Genomic DNA, 25,779 nt, shown 5'->3' on the forward strand with positions numbered 1-25,779 from the left:
TTTCAAGAAGCAAGAGAGGGGAGTGGAGATAGTGAAAACACAGGAGATGGGGCAAATCTCCCCAAATTAACCCTTCAACCGAGTTAGCTATCACGGAGGAAGTTGAAAATACGGTTAAAAATCCATCTGAAAATCGAGTAAGGAGCTACTATCAGCTTTGGTTGCGCCAAGAGGGTAAAAGTAAGGGAGGAGGCATCAGGGAGAAGGCAGTTAAAGAAGCTGTAGTGATTCCCCTAAAAAGAAGGTGTCAAAGTCGGGCGGGAAACCAAGACGCTGTGGTCCAAAGGGAGTGAGTGTGCCTGTTAAACCTACACCATCCTTAAGATCTTATTTTAAAATCATGGAACAGGTTTAAAGTTCACAGGCAAAGGGGAACAAGTCACAAACAGCCACACTTCCCTTGGAGAATCGATTTACTCCGCTGGCAGGACTCATACAGGTGGAAGAGGTACAAGCTGAAAATTCAAGTTTGGAGATAAATCCCAACTCTAGTCCTAATCTTTGTTCTAGCCCTGCCATAACTTACAGTATTGAGCCATGTCAAGGAAGTAGTAAGGCGGGGGAGGTGTAGAACTCTAAGCAAAGTGATAGCACTCTATGTGGTGATGGAGGTGAAAATTCTATGGAACGGATGTTCCTAAATTTGAGGCGGGATATTTTCAAGAAATTTGAGATATCCGAGATGAATCAAAAAGGGATTTGTGACAAGTGTGACATACTAGAGGAGAACTGGATGACCTTGTGCTGCGTACTGGAATCCTGGAAGGGGAGGTTAAAGCATTATCAGTAGTGGTGTCGGGTAACTCCAAGGAAATTGAGTCATTAGAAAAACAGAACAGAATGCTGCAAGACGACTTTGAAAGGCTGGAAACTCAATCTTGACGTAACAATTTGAGATTCATCAAACTTCCAGAGGGGGCCGAGAAAGGAGACGGTAAGGCCTTTATATGTGGCCTCCTGAGAGAGGACGTTTTGAAGGATAGGACATAAATTGATTGGGAGTAAGAGATTCAGAGAGCACACAGAGATCTTTTTAAGCTGAACTCAGACCGGAAGACTCCCAGAAAGATTCTGATAAACTTTTTGACTTTCACTGTGAAAGAGTTAGTGTTGGAACAGGCTCTGAAGGGGGGGTTCCTTAAGCCACAATGGTTTTACTTATCAAATTAGATCAGACCTTGGTAAGAGGACAGCTCAGATGCAGTGGGATCTGGGCACTAGAATGAATGAGCTACTGAGTAAGGGAGCTCAGGTCCAGATGAAATTCCCAGCAATGCTAAAAATAATGTGGCGAAACAAAATGTACAATATTAGTAATCCAGAAGAAGTGGATACTTTTCTGTTACAGATGGAATGATGAGCCATAACTTTATGTTAAAAGGGTATGAGTTCCCTAAAGACACTAAATTGGTTAGTAGCATGCTTTTGGCTAAATGTTACAGATAGGCTGATTTTTCTTTTCAATTTACTTTAGGTTCTCTTCTCTGGGTAGGACGGGGGGGGGGGGGGTCACAAAGGGCGGATTATATCGCCCAAGGTCTAGAGAGGGTGTTTCCCAGGGAGGGGGCCTGTGGGGGGAGGATTGGGGGCACTGGGAGCAGTGGGAGAAGAATAAAAAAATAGTCCTTATTATCTCTTGACGGGTTAGAGTAAAGATCTAAAATGACCATGAGTTGGACTCAAGATTTATTGTGTAACAATGGGTATCATAGATCCTGAGTATGGATAAGTTTAAAGTAGTTAATTTCCTAACATGGAATGTTAACGGGTTGAAATACAGGATGAAAGTGTCCCGGGTTATGGAACTTCTTAGTGTTGCCCAAATTATATTACTACAAGAGACTCATCTAGAAAGAACCGAATGTAGGCAATGCTTTGACAAGTTTAGAAGGGACCAGGAGGTAGTAAGCTCTGACCAGAGAGGGAGTACTAGGGGAGCTGCCATTATTGTTAAGAGTAATAGCAGAATAAGATTAGTTAAATATGAATCTGATTGTTTGGGCAGATGGTTAGTGGCAACAGCGTTTACCACGAATCATTTTCCCCGTAGGGATTCACAAAGCGGTCGTCACAACGACTGCGTTGTGATTCTGCATACCATTACTCCGCAAGTCGGAACAACGACTTGCAGGGGTGTGGGGGGGGGGGAATTTAAAATCAAACACATTCCCTAGTGTCCACACTGACTGGAGTTGGAATAGTAAATTATACTATTCCAACTTCTAGCACCACCCCTCCGCAAGTCGTTGTTCTGACTTGCGGAGTAATGGTATGCGAAATGTATATTATGGGCCAAATAATGATAACCCAGAGGCTCTAATTAAGATGGAATCCTGTTTATTAGAGATAACAGCCCCCTTTGTGTTGGGAGGAGATTTTAATTTAGTTATGAACAAAGGACTAGACAGGACCTCAAAAGTAAGTATACCAATCCACCAAGAACGTTTTCCAGATTAAAAAGTATGATGAATCCTGGACTAATTCTGGAGAAGTGGCATCTGCTACAGCTTTCTGCGTGTTGTCACAAACCGTTTTGCATACGGAAATGCAACAAGTCGTATGTGGGAAAATCATACTAAATATATTCACACATGCAAAACCTTTTGTTTTCTTTCTCCACTGGAAAATTATTTTTCCCCTTCTGTAAGCCCCATCAAATTTGGGGGTGTTTCTCCAGTGCCACACTGAGTAGGGACCTATTCATGGCTTTCTCAGGAGTAAATATCCAACTGAATGCAGGGTGAAAATGACCATGGTTTGCGAATACCCACAATGTTTTGAGAGTTCACACTTTTTGAACTTCTCCGCACCCTGGAACACATAGTCTGTTAGCAGGTTTACTACAAAAATCATACACAAATGTAATTTCATGTTTTGAAACTCATGTTTTGTGGCTCACTAACGAGTTTGCACTCCTATGTGATGGCCTTTGTGCACCTAATAGCTACTTAGGGGCACAAATACCTTTATAATTTGAGACTAATGTCTTCAATCATTAGATTGTAATGAGGGTGTCACTAGGAAAAAAACTTAAACAGTTCCAATATGCTAAGCAAAGCTAAACACAGATCCAAATAAAAAAAACACAACTGCATTTTGGCATCAAGTAAACCATTGTCATAATTGCAAACTTGTTTTTTGTCAAACTCAGATCCAGACCACCCACCTTGGTGTTTCACCCTATTTTTGCCACTTGCATGATTAGATATTTTCAGCAAGTTGGTCCTGTTGAAAAAATGTAGAATGTGTATCATATTTTAATTTCAGTGCGCTTCATAAAATGTTCTACTGACATTTTCCTCAGGTATGGGAACAATACTCGAAGTTACGCGGTGAGAGTTGGAGACTATCACACACTCGTCCCCGAGGAATACGAAGAGGATATCAGTATCCAGCAGATTGAAATCCACAAGCAATACAGACCTGAGGGCAGCGACTATGATATCGCCCTGGTCAGACTACAGGGACCAGAAGAACAGTGTGCTAAATTCAGCTCTCATGTCTTGCCAGCCTGCTTGCCGCTGAAGCGAGAGAGGCCGCTGAAAACCGCACCAAACTGTTATATTACTGGCTGGGGCGACACAGGTAAGCTGATTGTCAGGTGTTTGGTAGATCATGCTGAAGTTAACACCTGAAATGTAGTTCAAAACACACGTCCCAAAATGAGTGACATGTTAAAATTAGGTTTTATCTAAAGCCTCCCCCACCGACTGGAATGGCTGTCAGGAGGAACAGCCAGGCCCAGTCAAAGGCAGGCTTTATAATCCACAAATGATTGAGAACAACACATGAAATCCCTCTGTTTTTACAAAAGATTACGAGGCTAGCTTGGCCTCCTCTGTTCTTGAAAAATGATCTGAGGTAAGGCTTAGAAGTTAATGTACTAACCAAGAAGCCAGCTCCTGCATGGACTTAATTTGGAGAGAGTCAGAGGTCGCAGTTGTGACCATTAGCTTGTTCCTTGCTACACCTGACACTTTCCTTGCGACCCCTGGCCTCAGTGTCAGGGGTAGCATGGAGCAAGCAAAGGGTCACAGCTGAGACCCTGACTACCTCCAAATGACCTCCATGAGCACCTATCCTGGTACTGTAACCCATCTAGTGAGCTTTCCTGTTTATGTGTGTGCTCTGGGCCACCTGGATCCAGGCATCTACAGAGGAATGCCTCTCACTACCTCTCCATAGATAGGTGAAAACTAATCCAAGGTCCATGGTGGGGCAGCTGCCCTTATCTCTCCAAGGTAAAATTTAATTCCAGTGACTGGAGAGAAATGCAGTCAATAGATAAAGCAGGTAAAGTCACCCCTTTAGTACCCATCAGCTTCCCTTGTAAGGAGCCAACTTACTGATTTATCTATTCTAAATCAGGGTATAACATTAGTCCACAAGCAACAAAGCCATGCCATGTTCTCAAAATCTCTACAAAAAGATACATTTACCTACATCTTATCCAGAGGGGTCATTTACAAAATCTGTGATTTTCCTACAATTTAGGCATGGATTTAACCCTCATGGACAATATTGGATCTGCCTCCTTTGAAAGCATCAATGTACTGTGTGTTAGGCATGAAGGCATCCCAGTACTAAGGGGTAGCCTTTCTATCAACTACTTTAGTGAATTTGAAAATAGTCATTGACTTGCTGAGCATCAGCTTTGGGCTGATTCTGAGCAAGTACAATATCAAGTGGCGTGTTGCAAGCACCTTTCTTCTTGGCATAGGGCATGCTGAGTTTGTGAGAGTGAAAGAAATTGAATTATACTACTGGCAACTGGCTAGTCCTACAAAAGCTCTCTCAGAAGACTGGATGAGTCATGGGTTGCTTTTCCTCATTTTTTAATTTCGTACTAAAAGAAAGTAGTGTTTCTCTACAAATGATGGACTTCCAGTTGCAGACAATATAAGGTATATTGGCCGGTAGGCATCGGTTTAATTTTATGCCAACTGTGCAACAAAGCTATGGGGAAAAACTTAGCGTGACTTACACAATTGGAAGTATAAAGATCAGAAATAAAGTGGTCTACCCTCCTTATTAATGGGAGGGGGACTTAGCAGAAATTAACATAAATGTGTGTGTGTGTGTGTGTGTGTGTGTGTGTGTGTGTGTGCGTGTGTGTGTGTGTGTGTGTGTGTATATATATGGGAAGCACAATACACCCCGTACATCAAAGAATCCTGCAACACCTTATGGCCATTTGGAATGATGATCTTTCTTATCCGATGGCACGACACATAAATACACATCACAATTGCAAGGCTGAAGACCTGTCATATTTTGTGATAGATAGTGTCAGACAGAACCCCAGGGGGGGGAAACAGACAACAAACCCTGCGGCGATTGGAATCCAAATACATTATCATGCTTGATTGTAAAATCCCGAATGGACACAATGCGGATGAAGCCTTAAGCGTACACCTGACATCTGCCAGCCTCATAAGCCACCTTAAACGCCTTCTCGCGCTCCTCTTAAGTCAGAAACCCACTCCTCTGAAACATCTTAAGTCACCATCTACTTGTAAATACACACACAACACTTCGCACTGTACATAGGAAACACACATTCACCACACTACACTAGCTACCAGCCAGGCAGTGCATTACGATCACAGCAATTATGATCATTTATATACACTACGGCTCCCTCTCTCCCAACCCGCCATTATCTGACATTCACATAAGCGCGACAGTTGGTGAAATAGACTTGGAAAGGTCCCCAATCCATGCGTAGGGCTGTTGATATCTCCACAGTAGAATCCAACCCGGCAGTTAAAGGGCATAAGGCCCACTGGGGCAACATACAAAGCATTAACTCGGGGACCCCGAAACGTTCTCTTACATAGAAACCAACACACAGCGAGAAAATAATAAATGCCACACGAGTACCCTATATATGGAAATATCTGAAAGAGACACGTTAGTGATAGATTCCTAACCTTAGAATATCCCCAGGCGTCATACTGGATCCGGAAATTTTTTGCGTAGCAGTACCCTTGCGTGTCGGTAGGCGTCGTCTGCGGCTCCGCGTCCGTCGTCGGCGTCGTGGGCGCCATGATGACATCGTCGGAGTACTTAGACGTCGCCTCCGCGTGCTGACGCCAGTTCTTCTTTTTTCCGCGCCATCAGCGCAGATCCGGAAAAAGTGGTACCTTAGTCTTTTTTAACTTAACTTTTTTGATCTCTTTTGATCATTCTTTTTCGAGTCTTCGACTCCGAACGGTGCCGGTAGGGATGCCAGGTTTCAAGCCCTGTGAGGATTGCGACCGACTGATGTCGGTCACCGACCCTCACCGTCGGTGTCTCCACTGCCTCGATCACGACACAGGCGCCGCATCCGGCCTCATACCCTCCGGTCCCTGGGCCTAACGCGGCGCCGGAGGAGATAGAGCAGTTCCTCATGGCCATGAGGTCCCTCTCTCCTCCGACGGGCTCTGCGGCGCCTCCGGGCCCAGCGGACCCGTCTGGGGGGCCTAGTAGGTCGGGGGCTTCGGTCCCGATGCCGTCAGGTGCTTCGGCTCCGACGCCGCCGGCGCCGCAGGGCCCGGCGCCGCAGGGCCCCACTGGATCTGGTTCCAGATCCGGGTCGCCGCCGGTGACTTAACGACCTCCCCGGGGCCGACCCCCCCAGGTGTCACCCCCGGCGCTGTCCTCGGGCAGCGCCGTCCCCGATGCCTCCCTCGACCCGGTTCCGACGCCGAAGCGGCGCCGCTTTAGACGCCGTTCGGAGAGTTTACTTTCCATGAACCGGCCCCATCATTTTCTGACCCTGAGTATCAGGAGATGGGTGATGAGGAGTATTGGGAGGGGTCTGAGGACCCTCTGACACGTGAATGTCAGTCCCAGGAGGACTGGACAGGTGAACTTGGGGATGCCAGTGGTCTGGACACTTTGCCCGACACTGGCTTTGTCTCACCTCCTACCGTGGCTACGGAGGAGGGGGCAACATATAGTGTGGTGTTGATGAGGGCAGCCAAAGCCTTGGGCCTTGAGCTCCCCGTCGCGGCCGTGAGGACTAACCTCCTCACTGAGGTCCTTAAGCCTTTGGCCGTATTGGCAAAGGACAGGGGCTTGGCACTGGTATCGTACGCCGACGACACCCAGTTGGTGATTGCTTTCTCCCAAAAACACATCACAAAGTTGGTGAGATTTAAGGAGGATCTTGCCGCTATAGCGGACTGGATGGCAGCGAACTGCCTGCAGCTGAACGCAGGCAAGTCCGAAATCCTGCTGTTCGGAAGAGACAGAGGGATGTGGTCCGAGAGTTATTGGCCGGAACAGCTGAACCCTGCTCCAGGAGTCCGTGAAAAATCTCGGTATTTGGTTCGATAGCGAACTAACTTTCGTCGCCCAATCGAAAGCCATGGCCGGATCATGCTTTGGCGCTCTAAGGGGATTGAAACCTCTGTTGGGTTTCTTCCCCCCGAAAGTTCGCCAACTCATCCTACAGGTGACCATTCTGTCGCGATTAGACTACGGGAACTGTCTTTATCTAGGCGCAAACCAAGCCAGCGTTAAGCGCTTGCAGAAGGCACAGAACGCGGCTGCTCGCATGTTGCTGGCTCTCCCCTCTATCTGTTCAGTTTCCCAGGTCTTACAGAGGCTTCACTGGTTGCCAATAGCAAAGTGCATCCAATTTAAGACGCTTTGCTTAGCACATAAGATCCTATCACCATAGGCTCCGGTGGGCTTGAGGGGATTGCTGCAGCACTACACCCCCCGCCGCCCCTTAAGATCTGCCTCCGCAGCACTTGTATGCATTCCGCGTGTCCAGAGAGCCAGAGCGGGTGGTCGTTCCTTCCGCTGCCTAGCTGCGCAACTTTGGAACTCGCTTCCCGGATCAATCAGAATAATTCAGAACCATCTTGCGTTCCGGAAAGCCATTAAGACCTGGCTTTTTCCGGCTTAAGGCTGGTTGCTGCGGTTAATGTCCAGGAGTTGTTGGTGTGCGCTGGGACGCTCCGTTGCTGGGGCAGCCATGCGCATTATAAATCTAACAAATAAATAAATAAATAAAATAAGCCGCAGTCATGCTCAGCTGAGCCTCTGCTGCCGTTTAACGAGGCCTTGACCGACGTTCTTTTGGGCACTTGGTCCAAGCCCGCTACAGGTTCGCCTGTAGATAGGAACGTGGCCAGACGCCACCGCCCGGCTCCGGGTGACCCATGTTTCCTGTCCACCCACCCCAACCCCGAGAGCCTGGTCATCCAGGCCTCCAATTCCCAGAACGCATTCCCGTCGGCTCCGCCGGACAGGGAATCCAAGAGGTACGAGCAGTACGGTAAAAAGATCTTCTCCTCCCTTAGTCTGGGACTGCGGTCTTCCAACACCGCATGCCTCTTGGGCCGCTACACCCACTCTCTGTGGGATACGGTTGCGGAAGTGCTGCCAGAGTGTCCGTTGGAGGTACGGGCCAAACTCGGCCAAGCCCTTGTGGAGGGCCGGGATGCAGCCAGATATTCTATCCGGTGTGGGCTGGATACCACTGACTCACTAGGTAGAGCGATGGCAACGACAGTGGCGGTCAGACATCATGCCTGGTTGAGGTCCGCCAACTTTTCGGCCGATGTCCAAAACACACTGATGGACATGCGGTTTGATGGCCGTCGCCTTTTTGGCGACAAGGCAGATCATGAGCTTGAGCGCTTTAAGGACTCCAGGGCTACTGCCAAGTCCTTGGGCCTCTCGGCCCCGCGCCAGCAATCGGCTGCCTTTCACTCCTTTCGTGGCCACGGAAGGGGTGTACCCGCACGTGCTGCCAGCCACGCTCCGCAGGGTAATACCCAACGCGGTGGCGGCCGTGGAAACCACCGTGGCGGCGGTCGGGGTCAACGGCGAGGTCAGTCCACACCTTCCCCAGCAGCATCCGCCTCAAAACCCTCCTAGTCCGTGCTTTCAGGCCCATGTGACGCCAGTGGGGGGCAGGGTTCACCATCACCACCTCCACTGGCGCACTGTCACGTCGGACAGGTGGGTGCTGCAGATCGTCCGTAGGGGCTACTCCATCCCCTTCGAGGTGACTCCTCCAGCCATGCCACCGCAGAACCACCGTGTATCGGGGGATCATTTGCGTCTTCTGCAGGAGGACGTTACTGCCCTCTTGGCCAAGGGGCCATCGAGCGCGTTCCTGGGCCAGAAGTAGGGTGTGGTTGCTACTCCCACTACTTTCTGGTACCCAAGAAGGGCAAAGGGGGCCTACGCCCTATCTTGGACCTACGGAACGTCAACGGCTTCCTCCGAAAGGAGAAGTTCAAAATGCTGACTCTGGCTCAGGTCTTAGCTGCCCTGGACCCAGGAGACTGGATGGTAGCGTTGGACTTGCAGGACGCTTATTTCCACATCCCCGTCCTGCCGGCCCACCGGCACTACCTGCGGTTCACGGTTGGCCACGAGCACTTTCAGCATACCGTGTTCCCCTTCGGCCTTACCAGCGCCCCACGGGTGTTCACAAAGGTGATGGCGGTGGTCGCAGCTCATCTGCGCAGGTTAGGGGTTTCAGTCTTCCCCTACCTCGACGACTGGTTGTTGAAGGCGGGCTCGCCCCAGACAGTCGTCAGCCACTTCCAGACTACGGCAGATCTCCTGCACCAGCTGGGGTTCTCCATCAATGTGCCGAAGCCACACCTGTGCCCCTCTCAAAAGCTCCTCTTCATCGGAGCGGTTCTCGACTCGGCGCGGTTTCGGGTTTATCCACCCGAACAGCGGGTCTGGGATATTCAGGCTCTGATTCCAATCTTTCAGCCTTTATCCCGGGTCTCGGTTAGGTTGATGCTGCGGCTTCTGGGGCTGATGGCCTCCTGCATCCTACTGGTGCATCACGCCAGGTGGCGGATGCGGGCTCTGCAGTGGGACCTGAAGTTTCAGTGGGCCCAGCATCAGGGCAACCTGTCCGACCACGTCCTGATCTCGGAGGGCACTGCAAGACAGCTGCAGTGGTGGCTCACGGACCGCGATTGGGTCAGCGGCAGATCCCTCTCCCTTCCCCCACCGGAGCACGTAGTTGTGACGGACGCGTCCATCCAGGGCTGGGGAGGCCACATGGGAGAGGCGGAGATCAGAGGCCTCTGGTCTCCGGCGGAGGCCCGGCTCCACATCAACCTTTTGGAGTTGCGGGCAAATCGTCTAGCACTGAAAGCATTCCTCCCCTCTGTCCGGGGGAGTGTAGTGCAGGTGTTCATGGACAACACCACCGCCATGTGGTACTGCAACAAACAAGGTGGGGTGGGGTCGCGGACCCTTTGTCAGGAGGCTCTGCGCCTCTGGCAGTGGCTGGAACGCCAGGGCATGACCCTGGTGGCTCAACACCTGGCAGGTTCTCTGAACGCCAGTGCGGACGAGCTCAGCCGTCGGTGCATGATGGATCATGAATGGCGTCTGAACTCGGACGTGGCGCAAGGCCTCTTTCAGCGAAGGGGAGAGCCTTGGTTAGATCTATTCGCCACCGAAGAGAACGCGCAATGTCATCAGTTCTGCGCGTTGGAATTTCCAAGGCGGCACTCGCTCTGAGACGCTTTTCGACGCGAGTGGAGTTGCGGTCTGTTGTACGCCTTTCCGCCTATACCACTTCTGCCCAGAGTGCTGAAGAAGATCAAGCGCGACCGGGCCCAAGTCATCCTTGTGGCTCCGGACTGGGCACGGAGGTACTGGTATCCAGAGCTACTCAGTATATCAGTCGATCCCCCGGTTCGTCTGCCTCTTCAGGAGGACCTTCTGTCGCAGCAGCAGGGGACGGTCCTCCACCCGAACCTGTCCAGTCTCCACCTCCATGCTTGGAGATTGAGCGGCGACAGTTGAGGCCATTTGACTTGCCTCCTGAAGTCTGTAATGTCATTCTGGCAGCCAGCCGTCCCTCCACAAAGTCGGTATACGCCTGCAGGTGGAACAGATTTGTGGCATGGTGCACAGCAAAGTCTGTGGATCCTCTTGCTACCCCTCTCTCTGAGGTTCTTCTCTTCCTTCTTTCTCTTGCCCAGCAGGGCTCTGCTCTGGGCACTATCAAGGGCTACCTTTCTGCCCTTTCAGCCTTTCTGAGGCTGCCTGATCAACCTTCTTTGTTCAAGTCCCCTATTGTAAACAGATTTCTAAAGGGCATCATACACACGTTCCCTCCTGTTCCGTTTGTGATGCCTCAGTGGGACTTGAACCTTGTTCTTACATTCCTGATGTGCGCTCCCTTTGAGCCACTTCACAACTGTCCTCTCCGCCTTCTTACTCTGAAGACTGCTTTCCTGGTTGCCATCACCTCTGCCAGGTGAGTGAGTGAGCTCCAGGCCCTTTCTTGTACTCCTCCTTTCCTTTCTGTCCATCCGGACAAGGTTGTGTTGCGTACTAAGCCATCTTTCCTGCCCAAGGTTGTCACAGCCTTCAACATCGGGCAGTCCATCACCTTGCCAACCTTCTTTCCGCCTCCGCACCCCTCTAAAGAGTAAGAGCGGCTCCACCGTCTGGACCCAAAACGTGCGCTCTCATTTTACTTGGATCGTACACGCCAGTTCCGGGTGGATGACCAACTCTTTGTTGGTTACGTGGGCGCTAAGAAGGGGAAAGCGGTGCACAAGAGGACCATCTCCCGGTGGATCATCTTGTGTATCCAGGCATGTTACTCCTTGGCTAAAAAGGAGCCCCCTGTTGGATTGTGGGCTAATTCCACCCGAGCCACGGCGACTACAACTGCCCTGGGCCGGGTAGTGCCCCTACAAGACATCTGTCAGGCAGCTACTGGGCATCACTGCACACGTTTGCACGACACTACTGCCTGGACAGCCAAGTCCGGAGGGATGGCTTCTTTGGCCGTTCTGTCCTCCAGGACTTTCTGGTGTGATTATTGGTTCGCAGACCCACCACCGGGGTTGGTATTGCTGGGGTATCTATTCTAAGGTAAGGAATCTATCACTAACGTGTCTCTTTCAGATGCACAAGTTACTACTTGTGTAACGATATATCTGTAAGAGACATTAGTTAGTGATAGATTCCTTACCGACCCGCCCATCCTCCCCGTTCTGCAAACCGATATCTAGGGTTAGGGTTATCCCCTTTCAGGGCCCTAGTTTCAATGGCACCAGTGTTGGTTTTTAACATGGCTCAGCGCTTCTGGCGCGGAAAAGCTGTGTCTAAGAACTGACGTCAGCACGCGGAAGCGGCGTCTAAGTACTCCGATGATGTCATCACGGCGCCCACGACGCCGACGACGGACGCGGAGCCACAGACGACGCCTACCGACGCGCAAGGGTACTGCTACGCAAAAAAATTCTGGATCCAGTCTGACGCCTGGGGATATTCTAAGGTAAGGAATCTATCACTCACTAATGTCTCTTACAGATATATCGTTACACAAGTAGTAACTTCTGCATTTGGCCTAAAACACTATGGTTATACTCGAGCCATCTTGCACCTACGGGGTTCTACACACAACAACACAACAGTCGAACTGATAAATGAGTCACGGCCCGGGAGTTGCATGGCATAAGGCTCACTGGTGCAACATGAGAAGCATTAACTCGAGGACCCCGCCACGTTCTCATACATAAGAAACGAAACATACAGCGTGAAAATAGCTAATGCCACACAAGTACTCTCAGTATGGAAATATTGAGCCCAAACACTAGGGTTATACTCGAGTCATCTTGCACCTACGGGGTTATGCACAGAACAACACAACAGTCAAACAGATCAATGACTCACTGCATCACCTCGCTGTTACAGAATGTGCGCGCAAGCCATTGGCTTTATGCCACGTACACAAGATATTTTGTCTATTTCAATTGTCGCACGCACATGTAGCTAACACCACGAGAACCTGAGCAAAGGCCAAGAGAGAGAGAAATCTTATTTGATTATTCCGTTACAAAGCACTGATAGATGTATGAGATCGTAAAAAGCACTTGCAAGTATTTTAAATGCATTTCAATGTATTTCTTCTTTTACATGAATGTAATGCAATGACAATGACTTGCAATTTTAAAACACAAACTTTTCCATGTCTATCACCACCCCACCTGTTGCCCTGGCAACTCACCTGGCCCCTCTGTGGTTCCACTGTACTGCTATAAAAATGCGCATTCACTTTGGTGAACTCAAATGTAGTGAACAAGGCGGACTTGTCTGCCGAAACGCGTCTGGTCGTTTTGGAATAAACATAATCTTTGATCAATATTCCACAAAGTCGGTGCCTGCTTTGAAACTGCAAAACCAGGATTGGAACCATATTTGAGGCAATCTGGAGCCTCGCACACTGACATTCCTCGTTCCGGTGCTCTCAGCTACCAGAGAAACTTTTGGCAAAAGTCTTTGTGACAAGGAAAACTGAGAGCCCCCCGCAGCTGGAATCTAAAGAAAGCAGACATCTCACCAACAGCGCAATCATGAGTATCCTGATTCTGTGGGGGCCGGAGGGCAAACAGAGAATTAGTGAGACTCGCCGTGGCTGGCGTTTTTTTTTAGTGCGAGTATACATTAGACAAGCTAGCGGGAGAGGCAGCCCTGTGAGCGGAGCGCGCGCAACAGGCAGTGGGTGTCAAAGAAAATAAGCTTTCCAACAACGATGGCAGATGAGTGGGAAAAAGAGCGCGAGGAGGCAGCGCTAGAAATCTTCAGAGACAAGGATGAAGAACACGCAACACCATCCACTAGCAAAAGTTTACAGCCATCATCCGGGGGCAGTGATCTCAAAAGACTGTTGGGGGAACTGGAAAAACTGCGGAAACGAGAAGTAACTAAATGGTGGGAATGCACCTCCCTGAAAAGATATCTGGAAGTGGGCAGGATCCTGAGGGGATTAAGAATCCTGGTGGCACCAACCTATGAAAACCCGTACCCTGCCATGCTCCAAGACTGGGCAGACAACAGCGCAGAATCATCGCGCAACATGCTGCGCATATTAATCAAATATGCAACCGCGGACGGGGAAAAACTGCTTCTAAGAATTGAAACCATAATGACGGAACTTGGTAAGTTATCAAACCAAGAGGAAGTGAACAAAGGCTTGGCCGACATAAAAGTGAGAGTTCAAAAATATGAAAATACCATCAAAGAAAGAAAAGCCGAAAAATTCTAGCGTGATAGGAATGACTATCTACAAGGAAGAATCTATACCTTTGCACGCAAGTTCAACAACATCCACCACCAACAGCTATCAGCAGCACAAGGCACTCTACCGTGCCCCCCAGAACTAAGTGAATCAGAAATCAGCTCTGGGGCAGAATCTGAACCAGAAGTGGGAGGAAATTCTAACCAACGCAAGAAAGTACCTACACCAGTGGATGAATTAGTTTTTTTACGAGTAGAACGCCTCATGAGCCTTTGACCGAGGACACCGAGGCAAGCCCAAGCACAAAACAAAACAAATCCTCAAAAATCAGAAGGAGGAAGAACCGACGGTGGGGCAGAAATGGCGCAAAGAACAAAGCCGACTTACAGAAAAAACAGACGAAGATAGACACATCAATGGAGACATGCAACACAGTAATAAACCTAACCAACATGGCTCTATCGATTGATGAACAACAGACACTTGCCCTATATATATATATCCTAGTTATAGGTAGGACCTAGTTACCATAGGAAAATCACAACATTCTATTCTCAATAACTTTGGCGCCGATTGATGAATCTTTGCCAAATTTTCGAAACTTTGTTGATATCAGCTCCTATGTTGAAAGTTTGGGGGCGATTTGTCAAGGAGGGGCCGAGAAAAAAGGGGGGGTCTCAAAACGTGTTTTCTCCAAATATTGAGATTTACAGATATTGATATTTGGGAATTCTGCCATCTGATTGGCTGAGGCGTCACGAGCTTGCTGCTTATTGGCTGCAAGCGGTGCGAGCTGTTGCAACTAGGAAGTGTTGGCTGCCATTTTGTGATTGCGTTGAAGCGAGTAAGGGAAAAAAAGGGAGAAAATAGTGGGAAAGAGGAGAGTAGGAGCCCTGTAACCTCTGTGGGGTGTTTAGGGTGTGCTATAGAGGGGGTGCAAAGCAAAGTATTCACTCTTATCGGTGTGAAAGTGGTGGGTTATGGACATTAAGTGAGGTATTGCCTAGAGTCTGTTGGTGTTAAGGTGAGCTAGTGTGGGACTCGGGGATTAGAGCGTGAGCTCAAATTGTGTGTTATGCTGTGAAGTCATGTGCCGTAGCCGCTGCTCGACACATGTGGAAGTAGTGTCAGCATGTGTTTATACCTACTAGGAGGAACTACTGACCCGTACTGGTCTGAAAGTCCTGGGGTACGGAAAATCTGTGAGGTATTGTCTAGAGTCTCATGGTGCTAAGCTGAGCTGCTGCCGGACTCGGGGATGAAAGCGTGACCCTAAACTGTGTGTGCTATGCTGTGAAGTCATGTGCTCTGGCCGCTGTGCCTTTACTGTCCAAGTAGTATGAGCATGTAGTTATAGCTACTTGGATGAACTTTTGTTTCGAACATTGTAGCTTGTGGATGGTGCTTAGGGGGTGTTATAGAGGGAGTGCAAAGGTAAATTAGCTTGTATGAAATCAATTAGGTATTTGTAAAGTCCAAACTACTCACTCCTATGGCCTGATGGCGCTGGGGGCGTAAACTGAGCTGCTGACGGACTCGGGGTAACGCCGTTGAACTACTGACCCCTACCGGTCTGAAAGTGCGGGGTACAGAAATTAAGTGAAGTATTGCCTGGAGTGTCATGCTGCTAAATTGAGCTGCTGCTGGACTCGGGGATGAAAGTGTGAGCCCAAAGTGTGTGTGTTATGCTGTGAAGTCATGTGCTCTGGGCGCTGTACACATGTTCAACTTGTATATGGTGCTTAGGTGGTGTTGTATAGGGAGTGCGAAGGTAAATCAATACGGTATGTGTAAAGAGCAAACTACTGACCCCTAAGGGTGAGTAGAGCGGGGATCAAAGCGAGAAGTTTGTGCTGCAAAGTGAGATGGTCTGGCCGCTGCGACATAGCTGTGTGGAGAATGAATTTTGTCGAGGGTCCGGGAGTTGCCGTTATCTGGCCCTAAAATACTGACTACTATTTTTGAAACCATACACAGAAGAATGTCATATATTACATAGCACTCACTATTTTCTAGGTCTACACACACATCCAGTCACTTATACGTGTAGTTACTCATCAATACAGAACTATAATATGCACTGATACATCTATACATCCAGTCACACTCTGCCACTAATCCATAGAGTTACTCACACACCTAGTCAGTAAAGCAAATAATCAATCACATACCCATTTAGTCATGTGTATAGTTCTACACACCAACTTCGTTATTTTTAGACATACCACATCACTTATTTATAGATACTAACACATATTTTCTGTCTTATACAATCACTGATAGAAGCAGATACGTATTTATACACTCACTCTTCAAATAACTTACTCTCATGTATAGTCTTTAATATACTCCAACACTCACATCTACTGCTTTAAAACATATGTAGTTACTTATATCTGTAAGTATATATACCACTGAGACATTTATTCACTCACCTCACTCACCAACACACCCATAGATACACTAACTCACCCATACAGCGCTTCACAGATGCACTTTTTAATCCATACAACCACTGAATCACCCACTCAGACATCTATGGAGATACTCATACACCCCCCCCCACTCACCCAGCCACAGAGACACTCAGGGACCCATACAGATACTCAGACAACAAATCAATAACCTATATAGACGCTCATGTAGCTATTCAGAAACCCATGCAGTTGCTTACACACCAACCGAGAGACTAATACAGATGTTTACAGTTTAGTTACTAACCCATGCATTCAGTAAGACATGTTCAATCACTCACTTATACAGTCCGCCACACACCTACTAAATAATCCCTTTAGGCACTTGTAAATGTATTCATTCTTCAATACACCTTGGCATATATATATAAAATATATTTAACCTTTACAGAAACACACATTCACTGGATGATGTCATGAGTGATGTAATCAGTGATGTCATTTGAGATATCATCAGTGATGTCACTGACCATGTCATGAAAGATGTAATATGTGACATCATCATTAGTGCATTGCGGGCGCACAAGTTATAGTTAGCTCAACTAAATATAACAGGCGAATTTCTCTGGTTTTAGTGAAATGTCCAACAAACTATAACGTCCCTGAAACCTATGTTTTTTTTAGTGAATTTCTATTTTTTTAAATGCTAATTCCTAACTATAACGTCTGTAAAAACCTATGTTTTTTTTAGCGAATATATATATATATATATATATATATATATATATATATATATATATATATATATATATATATATATATATATATATAGCCATGAGTAATGTGAGATTCAAACTTATATTCTTTTTTGACCCCATCCTTGATGCATGACCTGAATCTCAAGTTCTGATTGTGTGAAAAGGGACCATTATTTCTCTCTAGTTTGGGAAAGCCTTAGGATCAGTGAATATTGAAGAGTAGTTACTGGTAGAATGGTGGAGGGGCAGTGGATATCCTACAGTCCTATGGGGTGCCTGCTGGGTACCTCTACTGGCATCAAGGGAGGCAAGCATGGGAATAAAGTGAAGGGGTGGTACTGGGGCTTGCAAATAAACAGACAGCCATTAGATGATGCATAAGGTGGTGCCAAAGAGTGGCTGACGGGTGTATCAGAATAGACAGAAGCTGAGGCCATACACATGTCAAAGGCCAGGAAATATGAGAAGTTGTCTGATTGGAAAATGCATGTTCAAAATCTACTTTACCTACCACATGCTTTGCATTCATGATACCACTGATCTCCTCTGGGTATGATGCTAAAATAACATGGTTATATGTTGTCACATTTATCTCATGTGATCAACTGGAAATGTCAGATACAGCTGCAGGAATTTAGGACCCCATATACCCCACTTTTTGATAATCATGCCAACAAAGTACACCCTGAACACTAATGATCGTTAATACCTTTGTCTCCACTGCTAGTCAAATTGAAAATTCCCTATCAACTAATTATTAGGATTTCATCTAGATAATTGCATTCACTCTGACTCAACGGTAATATTTTCCAGGAGTACATTATATTACATGCCCGTTCCATCATGTGGCAGCATCTAGAAGATACCTGACAATGCACAGATTATATTACACAAGCTTTTGTTTTTCAATCGATACATCTTCCACCAGCTTATCCAACCCTACTTAAAAACTAGAACTGGATTTCGCAAATCAGTCAAACCTGTTACAAACATTCCTTAATTCAAATCACAGAAGGTTTGTGTTGCCTCTGGTGTCTCCAGTACAAAATACATGCAGAGAATGTCTATCTTCAGATAAGGCAGATAGTAAGAAAGGCACAGCCTTTGGATTACACCATCAGAATAAACTGCTGCTTGTGGTAGGCTCACCTTCCCTGGCTTGCTAGCTAAGCTTAAGACTCTTGTATAACAGGGCAGTACAGTTGTTCGGCCTGCGAACCTTGCCTATGGGGAACTCCTGTGGCTCCTCTTCACTTCTGGCAGGGACCTAACATTAACCCTGCATGGGGGGCTTACAATGATAGGTCAGAGCCTCTGACTGACTGACTGGGTCTCATAAAGCGCACACAAAGTGTGGACACTACAGCTGTCAGGTTTCATAACTGTCACAGCTAAGGTGAGTGGATGCCAAGGCTCACGCTGATTAATCTAAGAGCTTATGGGAAAAGCTATGCCTTTATTAGTTTTCTAAGAAGGTACCTGTTAGGCTGTAGTCTGATCAGTGTGGGGAGGGAGTTCCACAGTTTGGCCGCTTGATATGAGAAGCTCTTCCCCCCCATCTGGCTCCTTTTATCTTGGGGACCAGAATCAGTCCTGTATTTACTGACCTGAGAAAGCGTTGTGGCGAATACCAGGGGAATAGATATTGCACATCCCCAGCTCGCCGTCCATACAAAGCTGTGTGTACAAGACAGAGGGCCTTGAAATCCACTCGCTGCCGAGCTGGGAGCCAATGGAGCATTTTAATACTGACAGATGTGGAATGGTGTTTGGGGAGATCAAGTAGCACACGAGCTGCCGCATTCTGTATGGACTGCAGTTTGGCAATCCCGCCTTTATCTGCTCCCAGTATAAAGCGTTGCCATAGTCGACTCTAGAGAGAACCAACGGCCCAACTACAGTTTTCCTAAGAGTTAGTGGGATGAACTGCAGGATTTTGCGCCGGACTTTCAGTGTGAAGAAGCAGGCAGAAGATACCTTATTAATTTGTTGAGCAAACTTTAGATTGCTGTCTAACATAAATCCAAGTTTCCTGGCCTTGGTAATGGGAACAAGACAGTTCCCAGCCTCAGAGGGCCACCATAGTTGGCTCCATATAGAAGGCTTCTACCCAAACTAAATAACCTCAATCTTTTTAGTATTGAGCTTTGGAAAGTTTGAGTTCATCCATGCCATAACATCATTTAGACAGTTATGAAACCTGACAGCTGTAGTGTCCACACTTTGAGTGACCGATACCACTATCTGGGTATCGTCTGCGTACGATACAAGCATTAGACCATGATCTTTAATTAGTCTTGCCAGAGGTGTTACATATATATTAAACAAAGTCAGAGACAGTGCTGACCCCTGTGGGACACTGCAAGGGAAACAGAAATTTGCTGACTTAAGGCCAACACAGTATATCATCTGTTCTCTGGAAGCCAAGAAGGATGTTAATAAGCTTAGCCTCAACCCTGAAAAGGCTGTCTGGACCAGTAGAGACGTGAGGACTGGACGATCAGGATCTCCGACTCGTCCTTTGGTGGGCACACTACATTGGTGACATGCAGTCAATCCTCACTACGGTCTGTCACCCACCTTGGTTATCCTAGAGAAGTGGGGGTGCACGCTCAAAAATGGGGCTTTATTCTCACATATTTTGTCTCACGGTCATTGCTACACACCTGAGCCAGGTATTAAGGTGGACTCAAGAGAGATATCAGAGGGTCACACCCCCACGCATGAGCTGTGCCTCATTTAAGTGTTGGACACAACTGGGATCGACCACCACTAGCTGACAGTTGGGGCTCCCTGTCAAAGATTGAGTAGTGAAAATGTGCCTCTAGGGCTAACAGCAGGGAGAAGTATGATTGAGGTGGAGTATTGTGAATGACTGTGCCTGACAGTTTGGAGAGCTGCAGTTGTGCTTCCTTTGAGTTTTAGTCTGTGCGGACAAGGATCTAAGTGCACTTCTGAGTCTGGCACCCATGGTGCTTGTGAGTGTGTTTCATTAGGAAAAACGATAAGCAATGGAGGTTTCTTAGCACACAGGAGACACTTGATTTTTAGTGAAGATATCATGTCCCTATCACATTTTAACTCAAGAACCAGGTAGAGTTGTCATTCCTGTACATGTAGCACCAAACATTCCACACAGAGAGGAGTACACCCCAAAAGGTAAGTCACATGCCCACACTGTGAAAACCTGGTTACACGAATAACTACTGAAGCTAAAATTAGACTGTTCCATAATGATCATTTTCATGTACATACCTTCTAATACCTTGTTTCTGAGGTGGAAACCCTTCATAAAATACCTATGTTCTTATGGCAGAGGTGGTGGCAAGTGGGGGTGGCAATTGTGTATGTGTTTCTTCTTTTGTGCATCTTGCATGGGTTGTTTTTCCCAAAATATTTAATTCATCATGATATTAAAAATGCAAAATACTTATTAGACATCCTTAATCAAACATGTGTTTTCTTTTTCTGAAAGGAAGGGCCTATTCCAGGACGTTGCAGGAGGCATCCATCCCTCTGCTACCCAAGAGGGTATGTACACAGCGATACAAGAGTCGGTTCACAGGGCGGATGCTTTGTGCTGGGAGCTTCCAAGAACAGAAGCATGTGGACAGTTGCCAAGGAGACAGCGGTGGGCCACTGATGTGCGAACGGCCAGGAGGAAACTGGGTTGTCTATGGTGTAACCTCCTGGGGATATGGTTGCGGAGTGAAAGATTCTCCTGGAGTCTACACTAAAGTGTCTGCTTTTAGGCCATGGATAAAGAGTGTGACCAAACTATGAGGAGCCCTGCTCAGGAAGGAGGATTTCATGAAAGGGGCAACAACAGTGGGTGCTAAAGGAGATACTAGAATACTAGGGTTGCAGCATACCTTGGGCCAAGCAGGGACATATCTTTTTGTTGTTCGTGTCTGTGTTTTTCCTTTGCTCAGTGAAAGCAGATTTACCTCATTAAGTTTAGGGAACACCAATACAAAAACCAAAGCATATACAAGAATTAAATACATTTTGTTTGCAGATGAAAGTGTACTTGAAAGCAAATGTTTAAGGACAATCCAGGTTTTTAATTTCCTATAGGTGGAACAATTGCTTTTCCAACAATTAATTGCAATATTTACACCAAAGACTGCTCAGTACAGACCAGGAGGTGCTGGGTTTAATTCACATGGTAATTACGCATGGTGATCAGGTTCCTTTCAATAGTAAACAAAGAAACATTGAGTAATTTAATTAGGCCCACTTAAGCACTGACACAGTGGTGCACAAGTCAAAGTCTCTCACTTTGTTTGTAATTGCAAAAACATGCTTTTAATACCATATTCGTAGGGCCTGCTTCAAATTAATGGGGGTTTTCATGGAACTATAGGTGGCCATTAGTTCTAGATCACAAACAGTCCAGTCTCTCCCTGTTCCGTGTACGTAGCTGTGTCACACAAACAGACCTACCTCATCTGCTTACACATATGCTGCTGGAGCTCTGGCCTCTTTGTGGAAAGGAAGCCCTGGCAGCCATAAGTACCATCTGGTCTGTGAGAAGGCAAGATGCACTACTGAGAGATTTGAACCGGTACAAGCCAACTTCTGCCAGCATGCAGTGTAGCCCTGATATTGACTGCCGAGACACGGTTCAGCAGCTCGTTACTCAAGAACACAACTTTGCAAAATTGACACTGGAAAAAAGCCAAAAGAAAATCCCAACTTTGTGCTTGTTTGTGTTGAAAAGGCATACTTCATTCTGATTCCCATTTCTCTGCTGTCCAATGTGCCTAAGCAAATGCTGAGCTCACCCGAACTTAAGACTTTTCTACAGATTCAAGGCCATTCCAGTGGTGTATGTGTTGACACAATTGGTGCTAATGATTTATTTAACTATGATGTTTTTATTCTGCATTTGTACAGTTGGCTGTAAATATTCCTTTTGCATCTACATTAGTTTGATAGTTCCCATTTGCATGCTCCAGCCTGTGTTTTAATGAGGAAATATTATCCAGGTGTCCTCTTCAACTTTCCCTGGCCTAATTTTGCATATATGGTTACTGTTGCGAACAAGACTGCAGAGCAAATTTGGCCCCTATGGCCTTATGGGTCTGATGAAAACTTCACGCGCATTGTAGCTATACAGCCAGTTTCCGGATTTCTAGGCTGAATTTAGCCCACTATGTGCACTTTTCTTGTTTCCTATGTTGTAAGTCAATGGAATATTTGTTCACTAAGCTAGGACTCAGTTTTAGATTCAACTCTTCTATGGAAAGCCTAGTATGCAGGTAAAGCTATTTTGCATGAAAATTGAAACCCAGTTAGATAATAGCATTTGTATAATATTTTATAAGCAAATGAATGCACATCATCTTATACCTATATATGTCTTGGTATTTGTATCTCAAAAGCCCAGCTGGGGCACAACTAACTAACTTGTACAGAGCAATAAAGAGACATAGGAATTATATTGGGAGAAGAAGGGGAATAATTTGTGATCCTGTGGAATTCCAAGGGAGCAAGTGGGTTCCCTTTTGGGGTTTTTCCAAAGCACATGGACAGGAAGTAATTTATCATCCTTCCCAGGTTCTGTGCACAATTAGGACTTGTGACAGTATATCAAATCGCATAGGTGGTGTTGAGGTTACTTATTTGGAACACCTCTATGTACTGCTGTGAAAGTCCAACAAAGTGATTGTAATACGCAGAAATCTGATAGTACACCATAAGTGAAAAAGGGTATGAAAAATGTGTCCTGCTCTAGCTAGAACATTTCTAACTAGTACCGGGAACTGATATATTGACATAAAAGATTCTCATTTATTATTACTGTAAGTGTGGAAGAGAAGCTTCTATGCGTGTTAGTCTTAGGTCAATACATAATAAATTCAATGTTGCTTTAATTTATGGCCAAACATCAGGGTTGTCTGGCCATATGTGGCACATGGGAAGCCCCCAGCCTGTGAGAAGATAGTGGGCTACTTTGAGGACAGAATTGGTGAAGGGAACCTCAGCCCCTTAATTCCTCAGAGCAGCACTAACAGAGTGCAACCATTTCTCATAATAAATGTGCAAATAAAAAGAAGTGCCCTCTGATTCATCAATCAAACACTAACTCAGTAGGATTTGAATCTGGTGTTCGGTCAGTTCTCCCTTTTAACCAATGGATAGTTGTTGAATAGTTGATAGTTTAGCTGTTTACTTAGCTTTTCTTAACTTTAACACAGCTCTTTGAATTATCTTATTCTTAACAAGCGTATTTAGGTGCTTGATTTGAACTAGCCCGGTTCAGCTTCTTATTTCTTACCATTTCTCCATCAATACAAGGGGATGAAGAACTCTATTGAAGTATGAATTAAGTAGTTGTGCCTCTAGAATACATAAATTATGCATGGGTGGACATTTGTTAGTAGATTACGGTGGTGTCCAAGCAGAGTGTTTTAATTTTCATGGATTAAGCATTGTATCAGACAGCACACAGAACTGGTAATTTGACCAAGGGAAGAACAGTTGCCACAGCATTCTTGATAGGTGTTTGAATTCAAGACATCTGAATGCAGTTACTTGTCCTCACTCTGCTTACTTTCCAAATCATTATTGCCTTCACTTGGACACTTTAGCAGAAGGGTTGATTAAAAACACCTGTAGTTTTCTATATTTATTTCCAAAGTAATGTCTTCCAATGTTTCTTGGACCCACCTGAAAAATTATTAGAAATAACTGTGGGGAAAATGGACAAGAAAAATCAAAAACAATCCTAAGTAACATTCATTTTGAAACATTCTTGTCCTTCTCTCTAAAACAGTGGCTCTGGTGTGTTGGTTCAAAATATCACAGCTTCCTGGGAGGATTCTGGTACCTGACGAACTGAGCTGATGTGTGTAGCAGCACCATTCATTGCAAACATGGTTTTTGTTTCCTGTCAACATAATAAAACATTCCAAATAACAAACTGCAACATATATGGCAGTCCCAACTTAGCAGGAAATATTTCAAATACAAAGAATCTCTGTGAGATATCTCAACTAGTTATTAAAGGTGAGCACCTTTTTCTACTCTGTGACTGGCCTAAATGGTAGAATGCTCAACAACCTTCACAGTGGTCCACAACTGAGAGGCAGCTCTTTAATAAACCTTACAAGAGTGCTTCATATGCTCTCCATCAGTTGGTGAATGCTGTTTATATGCATGTTTTAATTTGAAAATACATCAAAATAGACAGATTCAACACTTAGGGGCTGATTCCAATCCCACTCGGAAGCACTCCTGACGGCATCTGTCAGGAGCGAGTCCGAGTCGTATGGGTGATTTCCGGGCGACTCGTACAGCTGTACGAGCGAGCAAGTATGGTGTGAAAATCGCCTCGCGCTCCGAGCGACTCGTATGCGTCAGCGAGCCCGACTGGACGACTCCACCAAGGCTGACACGCACAGCGCAACGGGGCAGATTTCCGGATGACCAAGTACGATGCGTGTGTCGAGCAGCCGGATCGAGTCGGAGCCACCGACTCAAAAAAACTCCGGGAAGCAGACTTCGGGGGTCCGTAGCGGACCCCACTTCACTAGGGGCCCTACGACTCGATCACTGGGGGGGACCCACGGGGCCCCCCTACACATGCATGCATGGTGCTGTCTGTACCGAGGCGTCCCCGCGACAGTGGGTGCACTTGTTTGAGACGTGCTTTTTTTGTCTATGGGAGCATCTGTACGCAACTTACACCAGGCTGCCATAGACTTAAATGGAGCACCGAGTGACCCGAGTCCGTCAGCGCTGCAGCACATTGTACTCTGTTGCACGGAGCCCAGGAGCCCGAGTCGCTCGGAAAGCTCTACTGGCGCGAGTCGGCCGTAGGGCTTTCCCAGCGAGATCGAAATCAGGCACTTAATGTGGACATCCCAGGAAGAGTCACGTACAGCAGGAGGGTGGATGTCTAACATCTGCAGATAATTGAACAATTTTAAGGCAGTGTTGTTGTGATTGATTTTAGTATGGTAAATGCAATTATGATTAATGTTACACATTGCCACAAATAAATATATAGCGGCAAATGTTTTTTTTGTTGCTCGCTTTCTAGTTCTCTAGGTCTTCCAATCAATTCATTTGAAGAGAAAAGTAAATCCTTATAAGAAGTCAAGAATCATATTAATGCGTGAACTTTAAACATTTAGTAAAAGTAACTAAATGCATCTACTTCAATAAACATGACTAGAACCGTTGAGCTAAATTGAGACTGTGTGTATAATTCTGCATTATAACATCAATTGGGCCACAGAGGATTCAAGACCAGCACCGAGGCACAAGTAACAAAGAAATTACAAGACAGATCATAATTCCACATCAGTTATTATTTCATTTAATGGTGATCTTATATTTTCACAAATAAGCTCCATGTAAATATGTAATATTGATTTTAATAATAAAATTCTTTGTGACAATTTGCTTCAATGTGTATTACTTGGTGATTTTTTCACACACAAGATATAGAACCATCCACCAAAAGTACCCCATAAAAGCAGATACTAATTATAATAAAGAAACAAGTGAGACAGTCACTGATAAAAACAAATTGACATTCCCATGTCTAAACTGCATACATTACAATACTAGCAGC

General features: G+C 46.2%; 1 protein-coding gene across 2 annotated transcripts in view; it reads left to right on the top strand.

Moving 5' to 3' along the window:
- Window positions 1-24,752, top strand: part of PRSS12 (serine protease 12) — a 641,810-nt gene extending 617,058 nt beyond the window's left edge. The window contains exons 12-13 of one of the 2 annotated variants that reach the window (XM_078675945.1): window positions 3,305-3,585; window positions 20,668-24,752. In XM_078675945.1, coding sequence (XP_078532071.1) covers window positions 3,305-3,585; window positions 20,668-20,975 — 589 coding nt within the window. In that variant the 3' untranslated portion in view covers window positions 20,976-24,752. The remainder of the gene's footprint in view (window positions 1-3,304; window positions 3,586-20,667) is intronic. The other variant, XM_078675946.1, reaches the window with a different exon arrangement.
- The last annotated feature ends 1,027 nt before the right edge of the window (window positions 24,753-25,779 follow it).

This window comes from Lissotriton helveticus, chromosome 2_1, assembly GCF_964261635.1.
Source record: "Lissotriton helveticus chromosome 2_1, aLisHel1.1, whole genome shotgun sequence".
Lineage (NCBI taxonomy): Eukaryota > Metazoa > Chordata > Amphibia > Caudata > Salamandridae > Lissotriton > Lissotriton helveticus.